The 25,472-nt window shown below is 28.3% G+C and overlaps 1 protein-coding gene across 6 annotated transcripts in view; it reads left to right on the plus strand.

Annotated features, from left to right (window-relative positions):
* The window catches only part of shep (RNA binding motif single stranded interacting protein alan shepard), a 130,491-nt gene that overhangs the window by 29,674 nt on the left and 75,345 nt on the right, over positions 1-25,472 (plus strand). For 5 of the 6 annotated variants that reach the window (XM_089218563.1, XM_015524293.2, XM_015524297.2 and 2 more), the window contains one exon: positions 6,939-6,974. In XM_089218563.1, the coding sequence (XP_089074689.1) occupies positions 6,939-6,974 (36 nt within the window). Of the gene's footprint in view, positions 1-6,234; positions 6,656-6,938; positions 6,975-25,472 lie in introns of those variants that run through there. The other variant, XM_015524298.2, reaches the window with a different exon arrangement.

The following is a 25,472-nucleotide window of genomic DNA, read 5'->3' on the forward strand; positions in this document are numbered from 1 at the left end:
AACTAAATTGTTGGAATATTGTTATTAGGTAACAAGTCATGATTAATGTAATTTATAGTACCTAGTTATTAGTTTTTCTTTACTCAAAATTAAAAATATTTATCTAGAAGTTTGATAAAAATCTAAAATATTTGATAGTTTAAGTAAGTATTTAAAAATTTGAATTATTAATTTTCATTGAGTATATTCAAATGTTTATTGCAAGTTTTGAAGTTTAAATTGAAGGCTAGCAAATATTATGTATAGGTATTATAATAAGTACATAGATGATTGGTAGTGGGTAGCGGGTAGGTATATTTTATACGTTTGTCGTATATATATATATATATAAGATATAAAATATAGCGAGAAAGTGTGTATTAATCATACGATGTGTTGTACTATATTACCATCATATACCTAGTTCATAAAGTTAAACGTTATTTTATCTTTACACAAAAAGCATTAAATTATAGATGAGCAACGAGAGGGTTTTATGACTTACACAGTTACAGAATATATTTGCCTACAATATATAAGAACTGCATAAAAAATAAAATAAAATAAACAAATCAATTATAATTTACATGTAGGATATACTATATATAACTTGTAGTATTTATAGCATGTAGGACTTATTATATGCATTGTAGATATCTGCAGTACCTACTAGAATCTGAAAGATTCAATAAATCGTAAACGAAACCATGCTAATTTTGTTTTAGCAGTTGAAAACGTATTGTAGATTTATAAATATATGTAGCTATGTGAATGTATTTTGTGTGTCGTTTTTAACTAGCTATAACAGTACAGTCAGTGACTTTTGACACAATATTTTGAAATTATAGGTATATTTCTATATATAATATATATATTATCGTTATCTTTAAATTATTAATATAATGGTCAATCGTAGTACCTATAAGGCACGCAGCTTATATTAATTTCTAGCAGCATACGAATACTTAAGGTATTATTATTTTCCAATGAATATATCGAATCAAATACCTACGTCTACGTGTATACCGAGAATATTTTTATATTTTTATTCTTTTTAATTTCAGTGTTTAATTAAACGAAAAAACATTTCAAACTACATTCATTTATAAAATGTGGATATTCATTTTAGTATTATTAAAATCTGTATAATTGAACCTGTAGTTTCAGTATTTTAATATATTAATAACATACAAATTGAATTCTTATTGGTTTGCACATTTCGGTTTATTATTTTACTCAGAATGCATATTTTTTTCACTCGATATGATTGAAATTGAATATTTAGATGACTGAATTAATTAGCATTGAAAAAATTAAGGTAAACTATCAAAGTTAAAATTAAAATTGTTATATCAGTATAAGCTATAGATGTATATTTATTTTAAATTTCACCGTCTTTAAATATATTTATCTCATTACACAAATTCAATAACAATACATAGAACTTAAGAACTTACATAATATAATGATGCTGAGTTATTTAATATTCATGTTATCATAATAATGAAGTTTAAAGAGTTTGAATGCTGTGCCTATTTTATTGTACATGTGTTGTAATTTATGTACGATTGTATAAATTACAGAAATGTAGTTTTCACGATCACAACAATTGAAAACTATAACGATTTTAAATCATTATAATACAATTTTCGAATAAAACGCTAAAATATAATTAGATCAGCTTGAATAAAATAAAATAAATAATTAAAATAATAATTATTAATAATATATCAAATAATATTAAGTAATTTATTATATCACATATAGTAGTATAGTACTATATTTTATAAAATATTACATTATCATTTGTGTGTTAAAGTTATTTGTGATGTGAGAATAATATAGATTTTATAACGATATTTTATTTTTTGTAGATATTTGTTTAAACTAAAACAAGTTGTATGTTGCCACATATTTATCAATGGAAATCGAATACAGTTGTCGTTTTTCAATTTTCTTAACCGCAAAGAAAAACTTTCAACAATATTTTTTTTGTTTTAAACATTCCGAATGTGCATATATTATTTCCTCAATTTTTTCCTTTTAGAAACCTACGAATATTTACCGCAGACCATAGTTATTTAATTTAAAATGCATATGATAAGCAAATGCAACACTATTGTAGATGATGAAAAGCAAGGAAAGTGAATTAAGTGCCTATAATACCTATGTTTCCTTAAATTTTATTATTCAGTAAAGCTAAATGGAAAACATAGCATATTTATTTTCATATTTCCTACGATGTATAGTGTATTCAAAGATTCAAACATTTTATTTGAAATTATAAATTCAAGTTATCGTTGCATACATTAATAATTTATACATAAAATATTAATCATATATTTATGAGATTAGTTATTTTATCTACATTTAAAAAAATTTATTGTTATTTATTGTTTCACAGTTGACAATAATAATTTTTATAAAGGTTTTCGAACTGTTTAACTATCTAAATTTGTTCACACATTGGTTTATTAAATTGTGTGTACATAAGAAAACTTAAATAAATATTAAGTTCATCTTATAAAAAGTTATATGTTAAGTATAATATTAAACATCTAGTAGGTATAATGGTTATAACAACATTAGATATTCATTATGAAATAAAAAATATATTTTTTGTTTTGGTGTAGTATTTCGTGTTATAGTTTCTACACTGTCTTTCCAAATAAGTAGATCTTTAAATGAATAAAGGTCGATTACCACAATACAATGTTATATAATTCCATTATTGACCAATGAGCAACAACTGCATGTATTCGTCATTTATAATAAATATTTTAAATTATCTATAAAAATAATATTATGTTGATTTAAATCAAAGAAAAAGTTGTTAGGAAGGTCATTGTACCGTGCTTCTGTATTTATACCGAGATATTTTTCAATTGCCAATTGCCATAACATAATAATATATACCTACGAGTATATGAGTACTTATTTACCACATTAACAAATATGATTATTGATTGCGGTGGCATAGTTAAATAATAATAATAATAAAAAAAAAAAAAAATAGTGGCCGATTAATGATTAATAAATACAAATTTCAAATATTTAATGTTACTAATTAGAAGAAAAATGTTTGGAAATCATGAATAATTAACTATTTACAATATCTACAGAACCATTCTAATTGATTTTAGTCAATAACTTTTATTCTAACTAACGGTTTTGAAAAATTATATTAAGTATTAGGTATTATTATTATTAAGTCATAATTATTATGATTTATATTACTTATATATGGTAGTTTTTGGTGTTTGGTTTTTAGATTTGTTGAATTTTATATTTTATTAAACTAAACAGAAAAAAAAGGCGGGTAAGTCGTGGATTTCGTTCTGCTGTACAGTAGGTTACAAGTGGGTTACTGTAATGGATGGAATTAAATTTGAATCCAATGATATTATATCATTGTATATACGAAAAACGATTCTGAGCGAAGACGGTTTATCTGTCTAGGATATATTATAGATTATTAAAAACTTTCAAATCTTAGATTTAAAAAGAAAATTTTTCATGAATTTTTAGTTTAAAATAATTTGCGAATTTTCGTGATTTTCGTGATTTTCATGATTTTTACATATGTTGTCAAAATTCAAAATTTGAATGCTTGTAAATAAAAATTGTGACTATATTTTTATTTTATTTTTCACCTGCTATTGTAAAAATATGTTAGGAGCCTTATATTAAATTTTAAAATCTTAGATATAAAAGGAAAATTTTTTATGAATTTCTAGCTTAAAATAATTTGTGAATTTTCGTGATTTTTACGTATTTTGTGGAAATTCAAACTTTTAATGCTTATAAAAAAAAATTGTGACCATAAATTTATTTTATTTTTCAACTGCTATTGTAACAATATGTTAAGAGTCTTGTATTAAATTTTCAAGCTTTTCTGCCTAAAAAATAAATTTTTATCGATATTAATTTAAAAAAAACTAATAATGATCGAAAATTTCAAATGGCTATGAATAGTTCAACTTAAGTCGAAAATTCTTAAAAATTGGATGGTGGATAGAATATACTTATATAAACATTCGGTAAAAATGTCATGTATCTATGGTCATTTGTTTTAAAGTTACATCTAAAACCAAAATCGATTTTGTCGAAAAATGAGTGTGCGTAAAATTTCCCGTTTTTCCCTTAATTTTTGGTTTGTTTTTCTCGATTATTTAGAAAAGTATTAATTTAAGTATTTTTCACTTTTGACCCCCCAAAGTACCAACTAGATTCACTTTCTGATCGAACGAGGTACTGAAGTCAAAAATCGAAGCACTTTTACTGCCCCAAAACGTGATGACAGATACAAAAAAAAAACACACACATCATGGTAAAATCAATACATTCATCGCTCCGCTCAGAATCTAAAATAATTGTAATGCGAACATTACGAATTCAGTATGAAAAAGAATATAATATTATTTGCTACTTTTTGGTGTAACATAAAATACCAAGTGAAGGGTCCCCTGTTAGTCGATTTTTAATTGAATACGATTTAGATTAATCTTCAAAGTATAGTATTATTATAAAAATGCAATATTAACTCAATGTTTTTGATTCAACGCTTAAATATGTTTTCGAATATTGTAAAACGAATGTATATTTAGTGCACTTAGTATTCAATATTCATTGAATATAGCTATATAGTTAGAAGTTTATAATTTAATTTAAAGATTAAACTAGTTTTATATAATTTTTATGAAGTTAGTGTATGTTGCCAAATATCTTTAACTGAGATTCGTGTTTTATTTTTTTATTTAACAATTTATTCGTATTAGGGACCTACCAGTCCTACCAATAAAAATATGATTATTTTACATGTTATTTGATAATGTTACCAATAATTACACATAGGAAAGTATATTATTGTCTTATAACGAAGGTAGACAATGGTCTATATATTTTTATTGTCGAATAAAAAAGTTCCAACCTAAATATTTTAACTTACATGTTTACATAGTTTTCAAAGTTGGTATGTGTAATTTTGAATTTTTCAAAACATTATTGTAAATTATATTGGTATACTTGATAAAGTTGAACTGTTTCATAGTCTTTGATTAGGAATCAACCGAACATTTATAATATTTATAATTATTATATCTAAACAATATTAGACAGTCATAGAATGTAAATTTCCTACTTTGGTCTTTATTTGTGATACGTTTGTCATATTATTTTGAATTTGAGGAGCATTTACTCGAATCTTTTCAAAAGTCTGTGTTCGACACGTACACATGTGCAGTGTGAGAGACAATACCATGTGTTTTTTTTTTTGGTCTGGCCTTTGAATTCTGATGAGTTCTAGCGGGTGGTTTACATGTCAAAAGTATCAGTGTATTTATTAATCTATATTTCATTCCGGGTGAATCACGTCGTGTGTACCGCCACCACCATCACTAAACCATCATAAACTAGGTACTTATCTATAATATATAGTTAATTTAATTCGATTAGGAAGTTTTTGATTTGTTTGATCAACATGTTAGTAGGTTCCTATAGTATTATGTGTAAAACACACACACACACAATGTATTTTATATAATAATAATAATAATAATAATAATAATAATAATAATAATAATATGTGATGTGAATACTCGTTTTTCCGGTTGTTATTTATACATACATATCGGTCCCGTCACCGCACATGTGTTGATCACACATAATTTTATATTATGTTTGAGGGTGTCGATCTTTATTTAGGTATATATTTACTCGGGATCTCTTTCGAGAAACCGCCCTAACCGCACCCTTTCAAGAGGAAAAGAAGAAAAAAACAATACATCCTCTACGCGTCTAAATATATATATATATACACAAAAATAGAACGACGGCGCGCGACACTCGGCGGCGGCGTACGTCGTGGTGTACAAAAACGCTCGTCGTCGCCGGTGGCGTCGGGTACATGTGAGTGCCGGCGGGCGGCGGTGATGATGACTCGGTGGCGGTGACGGCGGTGAGGGAAGGGTGATTTCGCCGACGACTATATGCACTACTCGCGCATTGTAACGGGGCCGCGGTGAGTGCGCTCGGACGGGGCGGGCTGGGCCGGGGGTAGCGCTAGGGAGTGGCCGCCCGTCGCGCGCGTGCGTGCGACACGACGCGGCGCTCACCGTCGCGGCGGCGGCACTTGACGCGCGCGGGTTCGTCCGAAGTCGGCGGTATCGCCGGCGATCGTCGACGCCGCCGCCACTGCCACCACCGTCATCGTCGTCATCGGACAGCAGCGCCAGCTATACACGACACCGGCAGAACACCATCAACTTTGGCCGTGGTAGTATGCGTTTGCCGTTCGCCGTCGATCAGTGTGGTGTGCATGTGTGATATCGCATCATCATATTCGGTCATCGCCGCCGCCACAACCAGTCGTATTATTATTATTATTATTATCTGCACGGTCGCGTATGTCACAGCGATACGATAGTCATTTTGTTGTTAGATTTTAATTTTAAATTACCGATTACGATATAATATTATAATATTAATAATTTTAAATAATATCGTTGTGTCGTATGGATTAAAATAAATTTGCATCTACTGTCGTCGTCGACGTCACTCCGTCACAGCTGATATTCGAAATCGACGGCGGTTTAAATCCGTTCAAATTTTCGTTTATTTTTAACGCCGTGAGAAAATCAACTCTCCGCCGCCCGTCATTGGTCTACAAAAAGAAAACGTGCGTAGTCTGTTCTAGCTTTAAGTATCTATTTAGTATTTATTATGATATCTTAAAATTACTTAAACATATTAATACACGTAATTTGTTATTCATTATAGTAATAAATTATGGTCTTTTTACTTACATTTCTCTCGATTTTCTAGCCATATATAATATACTTAGGTGTTATTTTTAAATTTAAATCGAACAAGATGTTTCGGTGATTTTCTTTTTCTGTCAGGTTTTTAAGTTTGATGCATATATATTACCCTTTATACTTACCATTTTTTCTGTTTTCCAGGTAAATTATCACGATTACAACGCATCCTATTCCAAGGTAAGTCGTCAATAACGATTTATTATACGTTTTTATTTGCAACCTTATAAGGTGCCGCAATGTCGTTTGGCACATTTCCACATATAAACGCGCGCGCACACACACACCACTCTCTCTCAAACTCACCCGCGCAGGCACACGCAGCATTTTAACATGTACGACACGGTGGTTTTTTCCCTCCGATTTAAGAACGGGTGGGATATTAAAAAAAAAAATTTTCAAATTTATCGCCATTTTCCGCCGGGCATATGTTGGCATTATGTCGGGGGTTAACCCATGGTAGACGGTAACGCATGATAACGATAGTCATTAGAAGCTGGCGCGATGGGTAAACGCTCAAGTCGCGCGGCTGCCGCTGATGGGCGCGTTTTTAGCGGCCAACAACAACTTGTGCGCCGCCGCCGCCGCCGCGGGTTTCAAAGCACACGTCATCATCTCGTCGAGGCGGCGGCAGCGACGGCCACCAAGGCAAATCTGGTGATGACGATGACAAGAGGATAATATATATTAGAATAATAACAATAATAGTAATAATAATAATGATATAGATACGTTCATGCAGTTTCACACACACACATATATATATATATATATAGGTATATTGTGTTATTGTTGTGTATGATTCGTGTTGAACATCATCGTGAAGAAAGAGGCGGCCGCAGCGAATTCAGTGTGTCGCATGTATATAGCGTCTATATACACGATTAAACACATTATAATGTACACCAATACTATATATACGAAAATACCTGAACGCGACGATAACGGTTTGGACGCCGCCGAAAACTAATATACCTACCCATAGTCTCTTACAAATAATATAATAATCCAATGGACATACCTAAAACGGCTATAACAATACTATACTGTAGCACCATTTAGCGACGTTCCATCAACGGTCGATTTTAGGCACGTATATTACAAAGAGTTGATTTGTGGGTTCAAACGCCCCCCCCCCCCAAAAAAAAAAAAAATTTCGGAGGAGTTGTTTTTAGTAAATTATTATTATATACAAATAGTAGGTTAATAGTTGTAGGTGTACATATTGATTTTGTGAATTTTAATTTAATATATATAATATCATACTTATATGAATTTCTAAATTATGAGATAAAAGAATAATTGTTCATTTTTTTTAATGTATAAAAAAATAACTATAATTTTCAACATTTCAACATGCAATTTTCTAAATGTCAAAACACTCCCTCCACACTCCCATCTCTAACCTACTATCCTCATCCAAAATTTTGTTCGCAAGTGTCCCTGATCGATTTTAATTGTTGGTATCCGCGCATTCTTGCAACGCCCTTTATATATTATATATATTATATTCCGTTGGTGGTATTGCGGTTGCGTGCCGGCCACTATTCGTTTGATAAACCTACGCATAAAATACCACTTATACCACTTTATACCTCGGTTAAAACAATAATGACTTTCATCCCACTGTCTTCGTTGCCGCCGCCAACCGTAAATGAAATTCTCGACAATAGATCGATCGTACGAAATAAATCACGAAACTACGATGTTCGCATCGTCGTCGTGTGTGTGTGCAGTCTAAGAACTCATACACTCATACGTCCAAGTGAAATATTATGTATGTATATATATATTATATATATATATTAAGGGCGTGTGTCGGACTACCTCTGACCCGTCCTCGCCCTTTTAGCACGTGTGTAATGACTAGGATCTGAAAGCTGCATTGAAATGGAAAACTATACGCGCCTGCCGCTGGCGGCTGGCATATGTTTTACTTTCATATATAATATATAATATATATGTAATATAAAAGAGTTAGGTACACTATACCGTCCTCGTTTATTCTTTTTTGTTTTTTTACCTTTTTTTGTTTTTTTCTTTTCATTAGGCGTATTTTTTTCTCTCCCTTGTGGCACGGGGGAAACACTTTTTTGCGTTATTCCGTTTCGTGGTATCATTATATCAAGCGAAGCTTTTCTGTTATATTAAGTATTAAGTAACTCTCCCGCCGTCATCGTTAAACGCACATAGTATAGAGTTTAGGTATCCTCTACAAATACCGTCAATGTTTATAATAAGTATTTTATTTTATTTTTTTATAATGTTATATTATAGATATATTGTGTTCAGGCAAAAAATCCTTAACATTTTTACATCATCGATTATTTTGGACGTGTCGGCACAGCGTTTATTTAAATATCGATACGTATTGTGTAAATGTTATACTAACGATCGTGTTAGAAAAAAAATATAAAAGTCTTCGTGACTTCACCAGTTTCTTAGGAGCCCGACTTATCAGGTCATAAATATTTTTTTGCACCTACTGTCGTTATATATGTATTTATTTTCTTAATTTCGGCGTTTTTTTTTTTTTTACTATACATCACGTTTCGACGTTTTAGACCCTCATCGTTATTTTTGTATGTCGTTAAAATTGGATATTATTTGAACGTTCAGTAACATATTTCAAGTTCCTAAATTACAAGTGTTTATTTTTCGTAATACTTAATGTATGTACCTACTTCTTTTTCTATGTACATATTTACCAAACTTTTGTGAAATATCGTGGAATATAATGTATATTTTTAAACCAATATGTCAATATTAATGGTTCCATTTTTTAAAACTCAATATTTTTTTTTTATTTTCTTTTATCACTAATTTTTTAAACTAGTATTAGTTACTTATATATTATATCGGTTGTATAAATATTGTAAAAAAAACTTGAAATAAATATTTTAAGTAATTATTTAAACGACTAGTTTAAAAATATGTTGCTTTATAGTTAATTTTGTTGAAGGTACCTAACAACAATTATAAAGTTAGGTTCACTTACGATTGTAATAAAAAATTACATAATAAATCAACAGTTTAGTTATGAAAATGTAATAATCGTGGGCCGGATTTGACGAGATTGATTTTTTTTTTGTTCGGTTGGGAGAGAAAGTTTCCCCAGCAAAGAGCTATGACATACAAAGTTCTGTTGATCTGTGTGTGTGTGTCCTATTTAAACTCCAAAAACCTACATTATTAACTTTGGCCCCTGTTGCTTTTCTTGACGTGTCATTTTCCTTCTCTTTTATCGTGTATTCGAATTAATTCCAATTTACCAAACGTTAATGCACTTTTCTTTTTCTTTTTTGTTACACGACGTAAAGAGAAGTGAATTGACTTAAAAATAATTTATCTTGCTTAAAATTCTCCTTTTGAACAGCTATCAAGGAAAAAAGTGCATTTCGAGTTTAGAGTAATGACTACTAGTTTTTTTTTAACCGTCACTAATGACACATGTGCCATGTAATGCAGTGGATCATAATATTATACATATTTTGTACAATAAATTGAATGGTTAGTTAAGGGCGTATGTGGTTTTAATACTATTTTATGATTATATATATATATATATATGTATATCATAACCCTGATTTATAAAATTACTGACTCTGTGTTGATCAACCCCAACTGAAAACAGTTCAACGAATTGAGTTACAAATTTTTATGTATGAATCGTTTTTAAATATATTTTTTTAGTTTTTAATATATTCAACACTTATAACCATCAACTAATATACATTTAAGTTAGAGGACAAATGTAATGTCATTAAAAACTGGTCCCATTATTTATTAATAATTGGTTTATTAGGAAAGTTTTCCAACATTTAAGAACAAAAAAAAAACACATTATCATTGAAAATAGACACTCGTAATTGTGGATACAATTTGCATTTAGAGAAATTAAACGCTATTTTTTTAAAGTATATCAAAATTGATTAGGTACCTAATAATAATTCTAATAATAAAAAAAATAGTGTATATAGGTATACACTATTTTTTTTGTTTTAAGAACAATATAATTACATTTCCACATTTAGTGTGGTACTGTAATTAGTATAATTTTGAATTTGATAAAGTAGTTTCATTTTTAAATTGTTAAGTAATAAATCTGATCCACCTATTATTTTAAATGTGTCACTTATTTCCAGTATGCTCAGTATAGCATTTTTTGTTATATATGAAAAAACCCATAAAGGCACTCTACGTTCATTTTAACTTCGTAATGCATATGTACATTTTCGTTATGCACTCATTGATATGGATTTCTTGATACAAACAATTGAATTAAAAATAATATATCCTTTTGTGCAAACCCAGTATCAAGATACTAAAGTTAATTTTTTTTTTTAAACCAGACAACCTATTGGGTTATCTTTTGTCCCATATGTTTATTTTAATTTACATTTTTTTTATTATTATAATATTATTATAGTTTGTATTGAATTAAAATAAATGGCAATAGGTACATTAATTTTGGAATACGCATCATAAAATACTTTTTACAAAACGTATTTGAAATTTTGGTAAGAATGTTTACAAAATAATTTTAAATGCATACTTTCAAGGTTTTATGTTTTATGGTATTGTGTTATTATGAACAATAATACAAAAATATTATATATTATTAGGTATCTAGGTTTCACTATTTTGGAACCTATTCATAACATAAAAAAAAAAAATAAAATGTGTAATAAATTTTAATTTATTAAAAAATCTCTGTATATTATATGAAGTTGTTTAATGTAGAGTAATAAATATGATTAAAAATTAAATTAATAAAATGTATACCAAATATTCGTACACATTTCAATTTTTAAATAATGATTATAGTTATATGATTATATTGGAGTTAATAAATAACACAAACTTAGGAGAGATATTTTACTCATAATTAATGATTAGTATATAAATAAAATATTATAATAGGAGATTCACTCGTAAATACATAAAAATTAAATTAAATACTTACAATTTTATACTCACTCGTATTATTTTATAATTCATACATCCATATTCCATATATTGATTTCATTCAGGGTCGCCTTTCCAAAAGTCTTACATACTGACACTTATAAACACTCACTTTAAAAAACCCATCCATAATATAATTAAATTTGTTCATATGATTAGAATTTCATTTTTGAACTCAACATTTAAGTAGTTATCCTACCTATACATAAATTCAATTCTGTGTATGAATTTAGTTGGGCCGGCTTTAAACTATACGACCAATGAAAAATACTATACATTAATCATCATCAAGTAAGATGATATTGTATGGCAGCAGAGGAGTAGTATTGTGCAAACAGATCCTCCTCTGCTGTCGGTTCTAATTGGGAAAAAGGATGATATTGCAGTGCCAGCCGCTAGGGCTTATTTTTTTTTAAATGTGCTGTTAACAGGGTTAAAATGTGTACAACTGTAACTAAAATTTCAATTTGGATTTTGTAAATACCATTATATATCTAATGCAATTTTAAATATATTAATAAAGAGTTTGTGTTCATCGTAATTCATCGTAGGATATTATAAGAATTTGAATTATTGTTTTATTTCATAAATATTTTTATTAATTTTACAAAATATTTTAAAACCCAGTTTATGGTATTTTTACTTTTTTACTTTTATTTTTCTTATTGTTTGCACATACTTATCAAACATTTTTACAATATACTTTTTGACAGATAGCTAGTCCGTCTTAATTACAATTTATTTTATATAGATATCAAGGAATAATTCATAATTTTATTATATGCAATGATTAAATGCCTGTATGTTAAGTGTTCTATTAAGTAAATTGTCTTTTGAATTATAAATGTATGATTGACTAAATTTTTCTAGGTATTTCGTTGTAATGCATAATACCTAAAATATTGCCAATATAATTATTTTTTTAAATATTGATGACCATACCCGTGACCATATTAGTTTTTATAGAAGTTAAACCTTAGGTATATGTATATTTTTTGTATTATTTTGTAATCTTAGAAAATTCATGTTTCGTATATTTTAATAACAATTAATTACGAGTACATTATACATATCACTTATATATACTGTTGGAAATGCCACATTTTTTAATATTTCAATAACTTATAAAAATTAAAATTTTCTACTGCAATAATATAATGGTATTTTTATATTTTTTATCTTTGACGTGACAAATTGAGTAGTGGAAAAGTAACCTGCAAGGAGTTATTTCCCGAGTGAAAATCGTTTCATTTACCTACTTTTTATTTATTTTTTTGATATGATTTTAATTACTCCACAGGATGTTATTTATTTGTTACAGTAGTACTCATTGTTAAACAAGAAAATATTTTATTAATTATAAATATACTATGCTTTATTATATCATTGTTTGAATATTGATGCCTTTCTATTTCTTTTGAATTTTGAACTATTTGGGAGGTCCTTCTTTGCATTTCCGGCCATGTATCAGCATTTGGGAACTAGGTAATTAAAAAAAGTATATGCCATTTGACCCCTTTAAAATCGTCTCATTGACATTGGTCTAATAACTAAACGCTTTTAAATACACTGACTACAAACCTTAAGTACCAAAACCTACTTAAATTTTATTCATTACGCATTATTATAATGTTAATTTTCATTTTTGAACTTGATAATGATTATGAAAAAAGTACGGTAAGCTTTTATATTTTAATTTTAGGATTTTTTAATTTGGGAATTCGTCGACCTTGCATGCTCTTCGGAAATTACTTTTCTGGAATGTTTAGCTGGAAATTTATATATTATATTCTTGAATTAACGCCCTTTATACATTCTCGATTGTTTAATTATGTTCAAGACTTCAAGTCTTCAAATTTCTCACTTACAACTTGAATGGTTTTCACTCTTTAAGTTTCACGACTTTTAATATATTTACCTATTGATAAATATTTATTATGGGTTTATTTTGAAACTAACCTATAATATTGTTCTACTAATAATTCAAGTCTCATATTATATTACTCATTATCTGCATTAGATAATTTGAAAAAAAGGTTTTGCTGTTCGTTAGTTTATAATTAATTATTTCTTGAATAACTCATGTATATGATTAGGTACTTATACCTACTCTTAATTTGTTTGATATGTTATTGCTAAAACTTCAAATTCATTTTTTATTATTACCTGTATTGGATAATGGTTTTTATATCTTTAAGGGAAACTTCCATAAGAATCGCTTAAGGAAAAAAGAATAACATTTTTTTATTTTTTTATTGAGCATATTTACATCGACAACAAAGGCCATTAGTTACACTTATTTATACAGTAATTATATAATATAATATGTATTGATACAATGGGAAGTTATTAATTTGGATAAAACATTTTTTTTATATATATATATATATATATAAGATTGAACAATTTTGTTTTTCTTAAAAAATTAATTACATCTAGGTTCATAACATTTTTATATTAGGTAGGTACCTACCTACTATAATAATGTTTTATAGTTATGCGTTGATTATTAGATATAGGTTTGTAATGTTTGTATATTGTAGGTACATGTATATGATACATCTATAGATACCTATCTCTTGTTTTGATTTTCTATTTATTTGTTGAAAAAAATTCCATCATTGTTTATTATTAAAAATACTCCAAGAAAAGTAGAATTTTTATGATTTTATATCTATTTTTATTATTCATTTTGTTGATTCAGTGCATATTGTAGATAATCGTGTTAAAAGAAAATTAATAATTTTTCTATTGCATTTGAAAAATAAATGAGTTATTTGAATTTTTCTTCTTCAATATTTTAATTATTGTCTAAGATGTATTCATAATCCTAGTTATGTTCCATATTACAACGTTTTCGTGAATAAAGTACATGCGTGTGTAATACTAACTAATGATATTAAAATATTATACTATATGTTATTATACTAACTGATAAAGTTTATAATTGTTGTTAACTAGGAATTTATTAAACGTCCTCAATCTATTCGTACAAATAAAGGTTTGATTTTTTTTTAAGTATGTATAAGTACTTAATACTTACATTGTAATGGCTTGTAAGTGAAAATCGTATTTTGTTTTTAAAGCAGAATTTTAAAGGGTGTGTTGTGATCACGGCGATAATCACATATAAAATAAAACCAAATATTTTTATCTGTAAAATCGATAAGATAATAATTTAATAAAATAAAATATAATATAATATTTTCTATGCCTTATTGTAAGCATACGATAAAACTATCTATGTAATGCGTCATAGTTTCAAATATAGCCCATAAAAACTTTTTTAATAAAATATTTATTTTAGTAATACATTTAAAATATTCTAAAAATATTTATATTTATATTACGCTGTTCAGCTGGAAATCGAAACTAAAAAGAGAAAATGTGTGTGTGCACTGAGCGCGTCTTAGAAATGATAGAATCGATAACAATCGTTGTTTGCTGTAATGCGATGAGAAATAGGAAGTACGACATACGACATTCCATTAAGATACCCTGTCTATTCCATTTGGACTTAAACATATTGAATTTCGTGATAAAAAATAAAACATTTAGTTTTTGTCCATTATTTTCGAGTATTTTTATTGACAGAAGTCGCGTCGGATAATATGAAGTAACGTATACAATATACATTTTTAAGTTGATAATAATCGTTATTGGGTATATGGTTTTGGGGGATTTAAATGATTTCTTGAGTTGTATTACTTTGACATATTATTTGTCAACACCATTAGTAATATTAATTATATGTAATATGTTATTAATGTTTTTGTATCTATGGCCATAAAATTGATAGTAGTCTTGGGTTCTAATAATTATATTTTCGTCAACTGTAGTTATAGACTTATAGTAGTTACATCGCATAATATTATATCTACTGTTCTACTGTATTTGCTTTTTAAAGACGTCATGTCGTTGACTGTAGTTATACATCTCGGTAGGTAACTACCTTAAAAATATGTTGTAATTGATAATTATTCAATCTTTAATGTAATACTTTAAACTTTTAATACGTACGATATAATATTATAATCAAAATACTTTTAATATTATTATCTGTAAATTACATGAAATATTCTTCATCACTATTGCTTTCACTGATATTCTTTGATTATGTGCACATTTTCACTTTAATATTAATAAATCTTTATTTACCTAGTCAATACACATATATAAGTGTATAATAATGTATAATTAGTGTGTGTTTGTAAATGATTATAAATTATAATAACATTTAATCATGTTGAAGTTTATGTGGAATTTAATAACTATTATGGCCCACCACTTCTACGGAAATTAATTACATATAAATTGTTTGTAGTTAATAAAAAATATTGAATTATATAACATAAATTATAATAGGTATACTGTATATTTTAATATTGTATAATGATAAGTGTAAGTATACTAATTGAAAAATGTATAGAATTGTAAAAAAAATGAATTTTAGTAAAATAATATATATAATCTAATTCACTTATAAATTTATTTGATTTAACATAATTTTAGTATATATCTACATTTTCTTAATATATTTTTATATTATTTAAATGTATTAGGTGAGTGGTATAGTTTAATTGCTTATTTTAGAGCCTTAGTCTTACGATTATCTTTTAAATTCAATTTATTTATATTCATATTGTATTTTATATATTCAAAGCCTGATTTAGGGAGCTCGGGCCTCTCATAAGATTCAATTAATAAGAGCCCCCCTTAAAAACTTAAGTTACAGCAATACAGTGTCATATCCACAGTATGAAATGTTGTGGAACGTTTCATTTATCTCTTTAGTATTTAATATTTATCATCTTAAATTATTTAGAGGTTCACATTTTAAATTAAAATTGTCAAATGTGTGTGCGTGTGTGTGTGTGTTTGTTTGTTTTTTGTGTAGTGATTATCAATATGTTATACGAGATAATAAAATAGTGCAATTTTGGTTGAAGGTTATGTGTAAATAGGTATGTATATATAAACATGTTAATTTATTCAAAGGTTTTTAATCACAATTGTGGCAATTTTTGCATTAGTTATTGAAATTAAAACCAATGTCGATAGTCGATACACATATACAAGATGATATTGTTAATATGAAATATTATACTCGCCTTTTTTTTAATAAGAAATATCTACTTATACCTATGTACGTATATAATGTTATCGTTTTAATTTTTTTAATTTTAAACATAGTTAATATTTTCATATATATATATATATATTTTAATGCAAGATATGGGTAGTATTGATGTTTAATCTAAATAGTTAAAGTACAAATTTTATTCACATTATGATATTATAATTTCAAATAAAGTATAAGATTCTTCGTATGCGTTTTTCCATGCTAGTCATTAATCTTAATCTACATAAAAAATATTTTATATATAGCTAGACGTGTCGTGTTTAGTGAATATAATGTAGACTGCCTTTTGAGTTTCGAGTATCCCAAAACTTCTTGTCAAAGAATAATAATTGTATTTGTTGAAGAGTATTCAGTGCCGTTTTGCATATTATTATGTACAAACTTATACCTATAATGTTCCATGCCAGTGTTAATAATTTTTACGAGCCTCTTAAAAATTACCTAGTAAATTGTAATAGCACCTACTCAAGAACTATAATTTTACCAAACATTAATTTATTCAAGTGCATTATAAAAGGTCATTACTTTCATAGTTGTTTTAATAAATTTTATATAAAATAACATGTGTGAATAATTTAAAATAACATCATGTAAAATCATTAAATTATATTTTTTATGCTGTGTTACTTATATAAATATATACTAATTTTAACTATTCCATATACCTTCCGTTGAACATATTTTATATTGATATTATTCAAAACCTATTTAGATTTCAATATTTTATGATTTTTTGAATTGCATAGGTAATATATCAACAAACAGCCTTTATAAGCCTTTTTGGATACCTTTACTGGGTGCTGTACATTTTTTTTTATATATTTTATATATTCCATTATAACAGATATAAGCTATTACGGCGAAGAGGCATTTAAAACTTGATAATAAAATTTAAAATTAGTGACATACTACGCTATTTCGCATACTATAAAATAATACATTATACTATAATATTATACAGAGATTTGTTGCATCGCATCGCACGTCAAATTTGTGGTGTGAACTATATCATGATATTATTATTTATGAACAATAATTCGTTAATCGATTGAGTGCAGGCTCGGTCAATTATTGTTGATTCGTTTAATGTATAATATATAGCCACGAATGCGGGCGAGAAAAAAAAAATAAAAAATCTCTTGAGTATAATAATATATAAAGTCGCGTTGCACGCGCATTGTGTATGTGACCGACAACCAATATTATATTATTATTATTACATTCATCGTCCTTTATCAGCGGATGGATTATAACAGTAATTTACTCTTTATTGTACTCCAATCGATGCAAATAATAATAACAAAAAAATTATATACGACCGTTGTACGCTGCACATCCTAAACGATTGAGAACGATTAGCGTTCGTTTGACGTCTGTGTATTTTTTTCAGTTAGAACATAATTATATAGGCCTTTGAATGTGCGTGTGATACCCACATGCGTCTGTCGATTGGTCGTATATGTCATAAATATATATAATATATATAGTATACAATATGTACGTTTAATTCTGAAAAGTACAATAGGTAAACAAACGACCACTATAATAATATCATAACGAGTTATTTAGTATTAAGTGTGGTTAGTATAATATGCATGATTCGTCCTCTCGTAGGTCAATAGCGATGGGAAATCATAACGATAACCTTAGTTAAACCGTTTCCCGCAGCAGTCGGTGGACTGACATAATATAATAAAATTAGCCTAACTGAGAGATCGTGAATTCCAATTGGTTTTAATCGTTTCCCATTTAGAGCTCATGTTTTGAGTGGCGGTGTAAAAGAATAGTCGGGAAGAAGAGAGTAAACTGCAGACAATTCCTTGACAATAGGTTCCTTTGAAAAGTATAGAAAATATGTCCAACTATCTATTATATCAGGTCATGACTATGGAGGATAGAATAATAAATAAATTCATTATAGGAGTAGTGTAGGAGTGGTACCAATTGTAGACGAAATGAGGGAGGATATGTTGAGATGGTCCGTTTAGGTTACATGAAGAAGTGACTCGAATGCAGTGAGAGTGGCTATCGCTTTATGGATATTAATACAGAAGGGAAGAGTGGTGATGAAGTCTGAAGAAGAGGTGGGGTCAGTGCATATGGAAATGTAGGACAATGATAAATGATTCATGATATTGTATTCTAAGGGTGAAAAAAAATGAGAAGAATCTGTTTATAAGCTATATGTATTATAGTAATGCTAATTTTTAGTTTATTATATTCGGGTTGATAATCGTTAAATATGTTTTAAAAGACTACAATATAAACAATAATACACATATTCCTTTATCTGAGGCTTTTTTAAATGCAACGAGAGATCTGACATGGTGACATCCCATAAGTCCTTTGTATTATATTGTTATGCATGCGCATATAATATTATCGTCGAGTGGCTTCATAAAGACATCAAGTCATCTAAACGATTTTAGGGTACGATGTGTGCGTAGAATCGCTCTTATTTCCATTCACGTATTCAAAATAATTGTTTAAATATTCCTTTCGTTATTTGTTCAATTATAGAAATCAAACCAAAAGATATTTTTTCATGGGTAGGTATAGTTTATTTTATTTGTAATTCTTTTTATCCAGGCCCAGGTTGAAGTTCAGCCGCGTGTTGATGTTTAATGTGGAGATATACCTAGGTACGTTATATCACAGGCAATTATATTACGCTCAATAATTTAATGTATACGAGTTTTTTGATATCGCCGCCATTATTGTATCTTGAATTTCTGATTTTGCCCCGTACATCGGTCACGCGCCGATCACATTTTCAATGTTCCACTCACTCTCCCAACCACCGCTGCCACACCCGTAAACGACAAATCGTACATATTCCAGACGCGCCGCCTGTAAATTTATTTATGGACAGAGTTGTAATTTCCATTAACGTAATATTTTATCAAACTTTGTTTTTGGTATAATTTTTTGGATATTATTTACTCACGCACACGTAATATATTATTATTATTAAAAATGTATAGTGTAAGGAAATACTTTTTGTATTAAAATTCTTATTTTCGAATTTTTTCAATGTATTTTCAAATTTTTATGTTTTTTTTTATCATTTAAAGAGTTATCGATACTTCTGTGTGTTGTGTGGTGATACAGAGTTATTATTATTACATGAGATCAAACTTTTTTACTGTTAAATGTGAAACAGATGATATTTTTGAAAATGTTGATGAATTAAAATGAAAACTTAAAAAAAGCATAGTTTATGGTTTGCTAGCTTAACTTTGTGTAAAATTAACAAGTTATTAGATTAGATATTACCAAATATTTCAAAGTTGTGTGAAACCATTTTTAAGCACATTTATCCTTATAGTATCTATATAAAATATTTTTGTAACCCAGGATTTACTCTTTTGAATTTTGATTTAATTACATCAAGTCATCATCAAAATTAAATTATTAACTTCATAATTTATACAGTATAAAAGGTATTGATTCTCATTTGAAAAATAATATAAGTTTGTGAGATACATAGAACTTCTTAAATGGTTCAACCATTTTAAAATATGGTTCTTGTGTATATTTAAAAATGCTAGAAATCAGAAGTTTAATAATAAATTGCTTGTTAAAGAAAAACATGTAATTGAATGTAGTGATCGGTGAACTATTGCACGCATAGTTGTTTTTTTTCTTTTAATTTACTCGAACATTGAGTTAATAACAATCACTCTGTACACATGTCATATGCGGTGTACATAATATATATACGTAGCTATAGCATATAATACGTACATAGGGACGGGTCCTAGCGTCCTGTTATTATAATAATAATAATAATACACCTAGTCTTGACGATGACCGCGACGGGCAGACGAACTATTATACGTATATGTGCACTGCACCGCATTCGACCGGTCCACCGAGTTCACTAGGTAATGTATGTGCGGTAAATGAAATGTGGCACATCAAACACGGTCACACTCTCTCTCTCTCTTTCTCTCTCTCTCACACACACACACACACACATGAACATACAAACACATACACTCAATGTAGGTACTTCCGATCGCACTTGTTAAGTGTATCTTACCTACCTCTCTTTGCTCACGAATGCGATGGATGTTTGCTCCTTGTTTGGAAATCCGACGACGACGACGACGACGCATGCCGGCTGGCCGGCTACACGATCCCGATTTTCCTGTCCCCGGTCGCCGCCGTCGGATTACATTTCAAACGGCCATAACGGTTTCCATCGCTCGACGCAGTCCTTTTCAGTAGGATATAATATCTTCTCCGTGTCTGCGTCGAAGAGCTCTCTTTGTCGCTGTCCTTCGTGTGACTCTATTATATTATAATATCATAATAATTTATTGTGTACTGCATATTTTTTCACTACACTCGTCGTATGCCCACACCATCAGCTGTCACATGTACAATAAATATAGCTATTAGTGATATTACATATAGGCATGATGTGCAGATTGGTGCGTTGAAACTCGCGGGTTTTCCTCATTTTTACTAAAACTTTCCCTCTCTTGTTTGTTCAGTATACGTGCGTAATACCTATAAAATTATATTGTATACTTATATATATTATATATAGGACGTCCTCGCGGTCGTGTACCGTTCGGACGATTGTCCGATTATTAGAACGTAATTTTCAAAACTAACGGATCGTCAGTAGGTATATACCGTAGTGTCTCTACAGTATATATAGGTATTTTATATACCTGTGACCGTTTTTATATCGTATAGTACATTCAATTCAGCCAAACAATTTTAGTTAAAACCGGTGGCGAATGTGATGCGTTAATTTGACGTCAATCTCGCACACCTACCGCTTTCGCATTCGTATACCTATGGATATTTCGTACCTAGGTAGACGTTTTTGATGGAAAATTGCGTGAATTTCACACTATTAAAACATTTTATGTAATGCTAATGGCCTCAGATGTCGAAGCAAAAATTATTAACAATTTCTAGATAAATAAAAAAAATATATTTATAAATACACCACGTTACCTACAGAAGTTTTTTTTTCTCGTAAATTCTTTTCATTTTATAATACATATACAGTGTAATATAGGTGAGTCCATATTTTCACCGAAATCGATTATTATTCGAGCATAAAAATGGCGCTACGATACCGCGGTCATTTACGGTACGGTTAGGTATCTACGTTTATTAGTTTTATCACTAAAGTGTAACACTTTAAAATGTCAACTTAAAATCTTTTATAATATAGTGTATAATAAGATACATATAATTTTCAATTTTCAATTGGTATTTAAAATTTTAACAATATAAAAAAAAATAATGGAACAACACAATAGATTGGAGCGTAAACTTTAATAAAAAATGGCATCCACACTTTTGTTTACAGTTAACATTTAAGTCGAACAGTTTTACAATGCATTATTATAGTATTATACTATTATGCAATATTTGTTCCCTCAAAAATGTTCGTGAATGTGACAAGTTAAGTGTAATTTTTGGAAACGGTGGACACAGTTCTATATTATAAAAATTTGGATATTCCCCCCTCCCCTTAAGGTGGTTATTATGCGGGTGGACCGCGTTTGTGCAGTATTTGTTTACGTAAACCATCTTAAACTCGTCCGTAATAGTATATAATATTGATAATATACGATGTGTACACTATACAGTTATGTCCTAGAATCAATGACGCATCACTTATTTCTCGGTTTATAGTCAATGTATTTACGTGTGGTCATAACATATTACACGTGAAAAATACCTAATGATCTATGTCTCTGAACGAAACGTTTTTCTATACTCGATTTCCGGATATATGTATCTTGTATAATGTATATGTATAATGCACTTAATCGATATGGTGCGTACTTTTAAATCACACGTACTTATTAATCGATGTGATTATTGTCGTTAAATTACGCCCTAGTTTTGAATGATAGTACTCTTGCAATATCAAGTACGTATCTTGTACATAATATGTACTTTTTTATGAGGCCGACGACTCCGTTATATGCATGTTCAATGCGGGTATTATATTATATACAGGGCGAGTAGCATGGAAACAATTGGCTGAGGGGTCATCGTGTTTCAGTTGACGTCAACATAATGGTGGTATTAGGTTTCTAAATTAGAAAAAAAACACGTGTAAATATTAAAACATCTAGTGTATTGTTATTTTTGTAGCTTATTTATAAATAATAAAATACATTTTTTTTCACTTTTCTTAACTTATGATTGAACCATATGGAACCCCAAATCGGTAGATGTTAAATCTATGATCGTATTACACCGGAAATATCCATATAGCCGTATTGTAAAAAAAAAAAATTAAAACACATTGTTGAAAGGGCCTTAAAATAATTAAGTTCATCGAGTGTTTCAAACGGATGTACAAAACATTTTAAATATCAAAATCTAATCAAATTATAGTTGTGAACTAAATTTTTTATTAATTTGTCAGGACTTTAAGAGTAAACAAATTAATAAATCAATAATAATATGATTATACAATTAATATAATAGTTATTTCTCTAACTTTTTATCACAATTAAATTATATTATGATGAAGCATAAATCTATACCTAATAAAATAAATAAGTAGACGGGTAGGTACTTTGAACACACTTGGAAATTTTGATAGTTACCTCGTTTGAGTTTTTATAGTTATTGATTAAGATTCTGCTGACGTTGATGTTAATGCTCGAAATAGCCGTAAATTATTGTTCTTCACGATATACTATTATTTTGACGCCATATACACAATTATTACATTCTGAAGTTTTAAGAATGGTTTAAGTTTTTGAAATTCGTTTCTGTGTTTACGAAAACATGCACATTTAATTATATCCACAATTTACTACATTGTCGTGACTGGCGAATATAGTTGAATCATCGTTATTATAATACGTTTTTTTCTGTGCCGTTAAATTTAATATCAACTTAGAACAATTTTACTTATAACTAATTTTATTTCATTTATTAATTATTACTGAATTTCATATTATCCTGATACCTGTGTGCCAACACTATTCTATAATAGTAAAGGCGATTTGTTTTTTTTACCGGTGTAATTATTCCAATTTCTTTTTATTTTATCCTCTTCTAAACGTTTTTTTATATAAGAATGATGTAGTCTTATATAAAAATATTTTAAGAATTCGCAATTTTTAAACAGTCTACATTCTTTACTCTGTTATTTATTTATATACTATATTAGCTATGCAGTTTAATTCATAAAATGTATTTATTTTTTCTGCTATAATAAGTAATCATTTTCTACTGAATGGTTAAAATCTTTGGGAGTTGAATGATGTTCAATCATTATTGATATGAAATAGTGTAGAAAAAATAATTTCTTGAAAACAAATTCCACGTCAATGCGTCTGAATGTATAAAAAATAATAATTTTGAATTGAATAATGTTAAACCAATGACATGATTATGATATGAAGATGGTTTTAAACCACATAATTATTTTCCTAAATTTGTAATTAGTGCAATATATTTGTATTAAATTATGAAAATGGATATGCTGGTTTCTGCGTATAAGTATATGAGTATTGAATATAACTAATCAAAAACGATAATATTTTTCTTCAAACCTAACTATAAATATTAAACTGTAACAAATCACGTAAATTAGTAGAGATGTTCTATTGATGGATTTTGTTATTAATATATAATTCACGAACGTGCTTGATACAAAGTTCTATAGTTTTCAAATTTTTATTTTTCCGAGTATAACTAGCGACTTGTTTACACAATATGTATCATGTGACCGAACAAAACGTTGTATAATTATTTTTATTATTTTTTATAAATTTACAACAGCGTTGATATTCTCCATTCTAAGTTTATATTTTACAACGACGAATACGCTTAGATATTTTATCTCTTATTGTTTCAACTTACAATAACTTACAATAATTAAGCATTATAGAACTTACAATTCGTTGGTGGTGTAATTTGTCATTGAGAGGAAGGGGAAGAGATGTTGTAAATTTGTGAACATATTAAATTTTATCATATCTTCGAACTGATTAATTTACAAATTCAAAATTGAGCTCTTCAGAGTACAATATTTATATAGTCAGGTGTGATTTTTACAAAGCGTGGGATAATTTCACACAGAAATATATAATTTTAAATTCAAACATCATAATCTTAAACAACTAAACGTTTAAACTAAATCATTTTTATATACATTGTAGACTTTAAATATAACGATTGCACTAAGTAGGTAATTGTTATGAGTTAAATATGTATTCAAGCGTCTCATAATGCTACGACTATATTCATTACTATTCACGACGTCGAAATTTACATTTAAACAAACCATAATATGTTATCCCTTTAACTTGAAGTTGCTTACCTATATAGTTTAGCTGATTATGATTAATCTAAAACCTATGTTTACTTATAAAACATCTTAATTCTTTCAAAGTGAATAATGTTGCTAATGGTAACTTATTCAATACATTCTTCGTCATCTGAAACAAACGTGTGGTTGTTGGTTAAATCATATGTGTAATATAGTACTAATGTTGATACTTTTTTGATTAACCAGCTATTCATCTACTGATTATTTGTTACGGTCAAGGTCCTTTATTATTCGC

This window comes from Diuraphis noxia, unplaced genomic scaffold (genome assembly GCF_037042655.1).
Source record: "Diuraphis noxia isolate RWA-SAM2 unplaced genomic scaffold, SU_Dnox_SAM2 contig0001, whole genome shotgun sequence".
In the NCBI taxonomy this organism is placed as follows: domain Eukaryota; kingdom Metazoa; phylum Arthropoda; class Insecta; order Hemiptera; family Aphididae; genus Diuraphis; species Diuraphis noxia.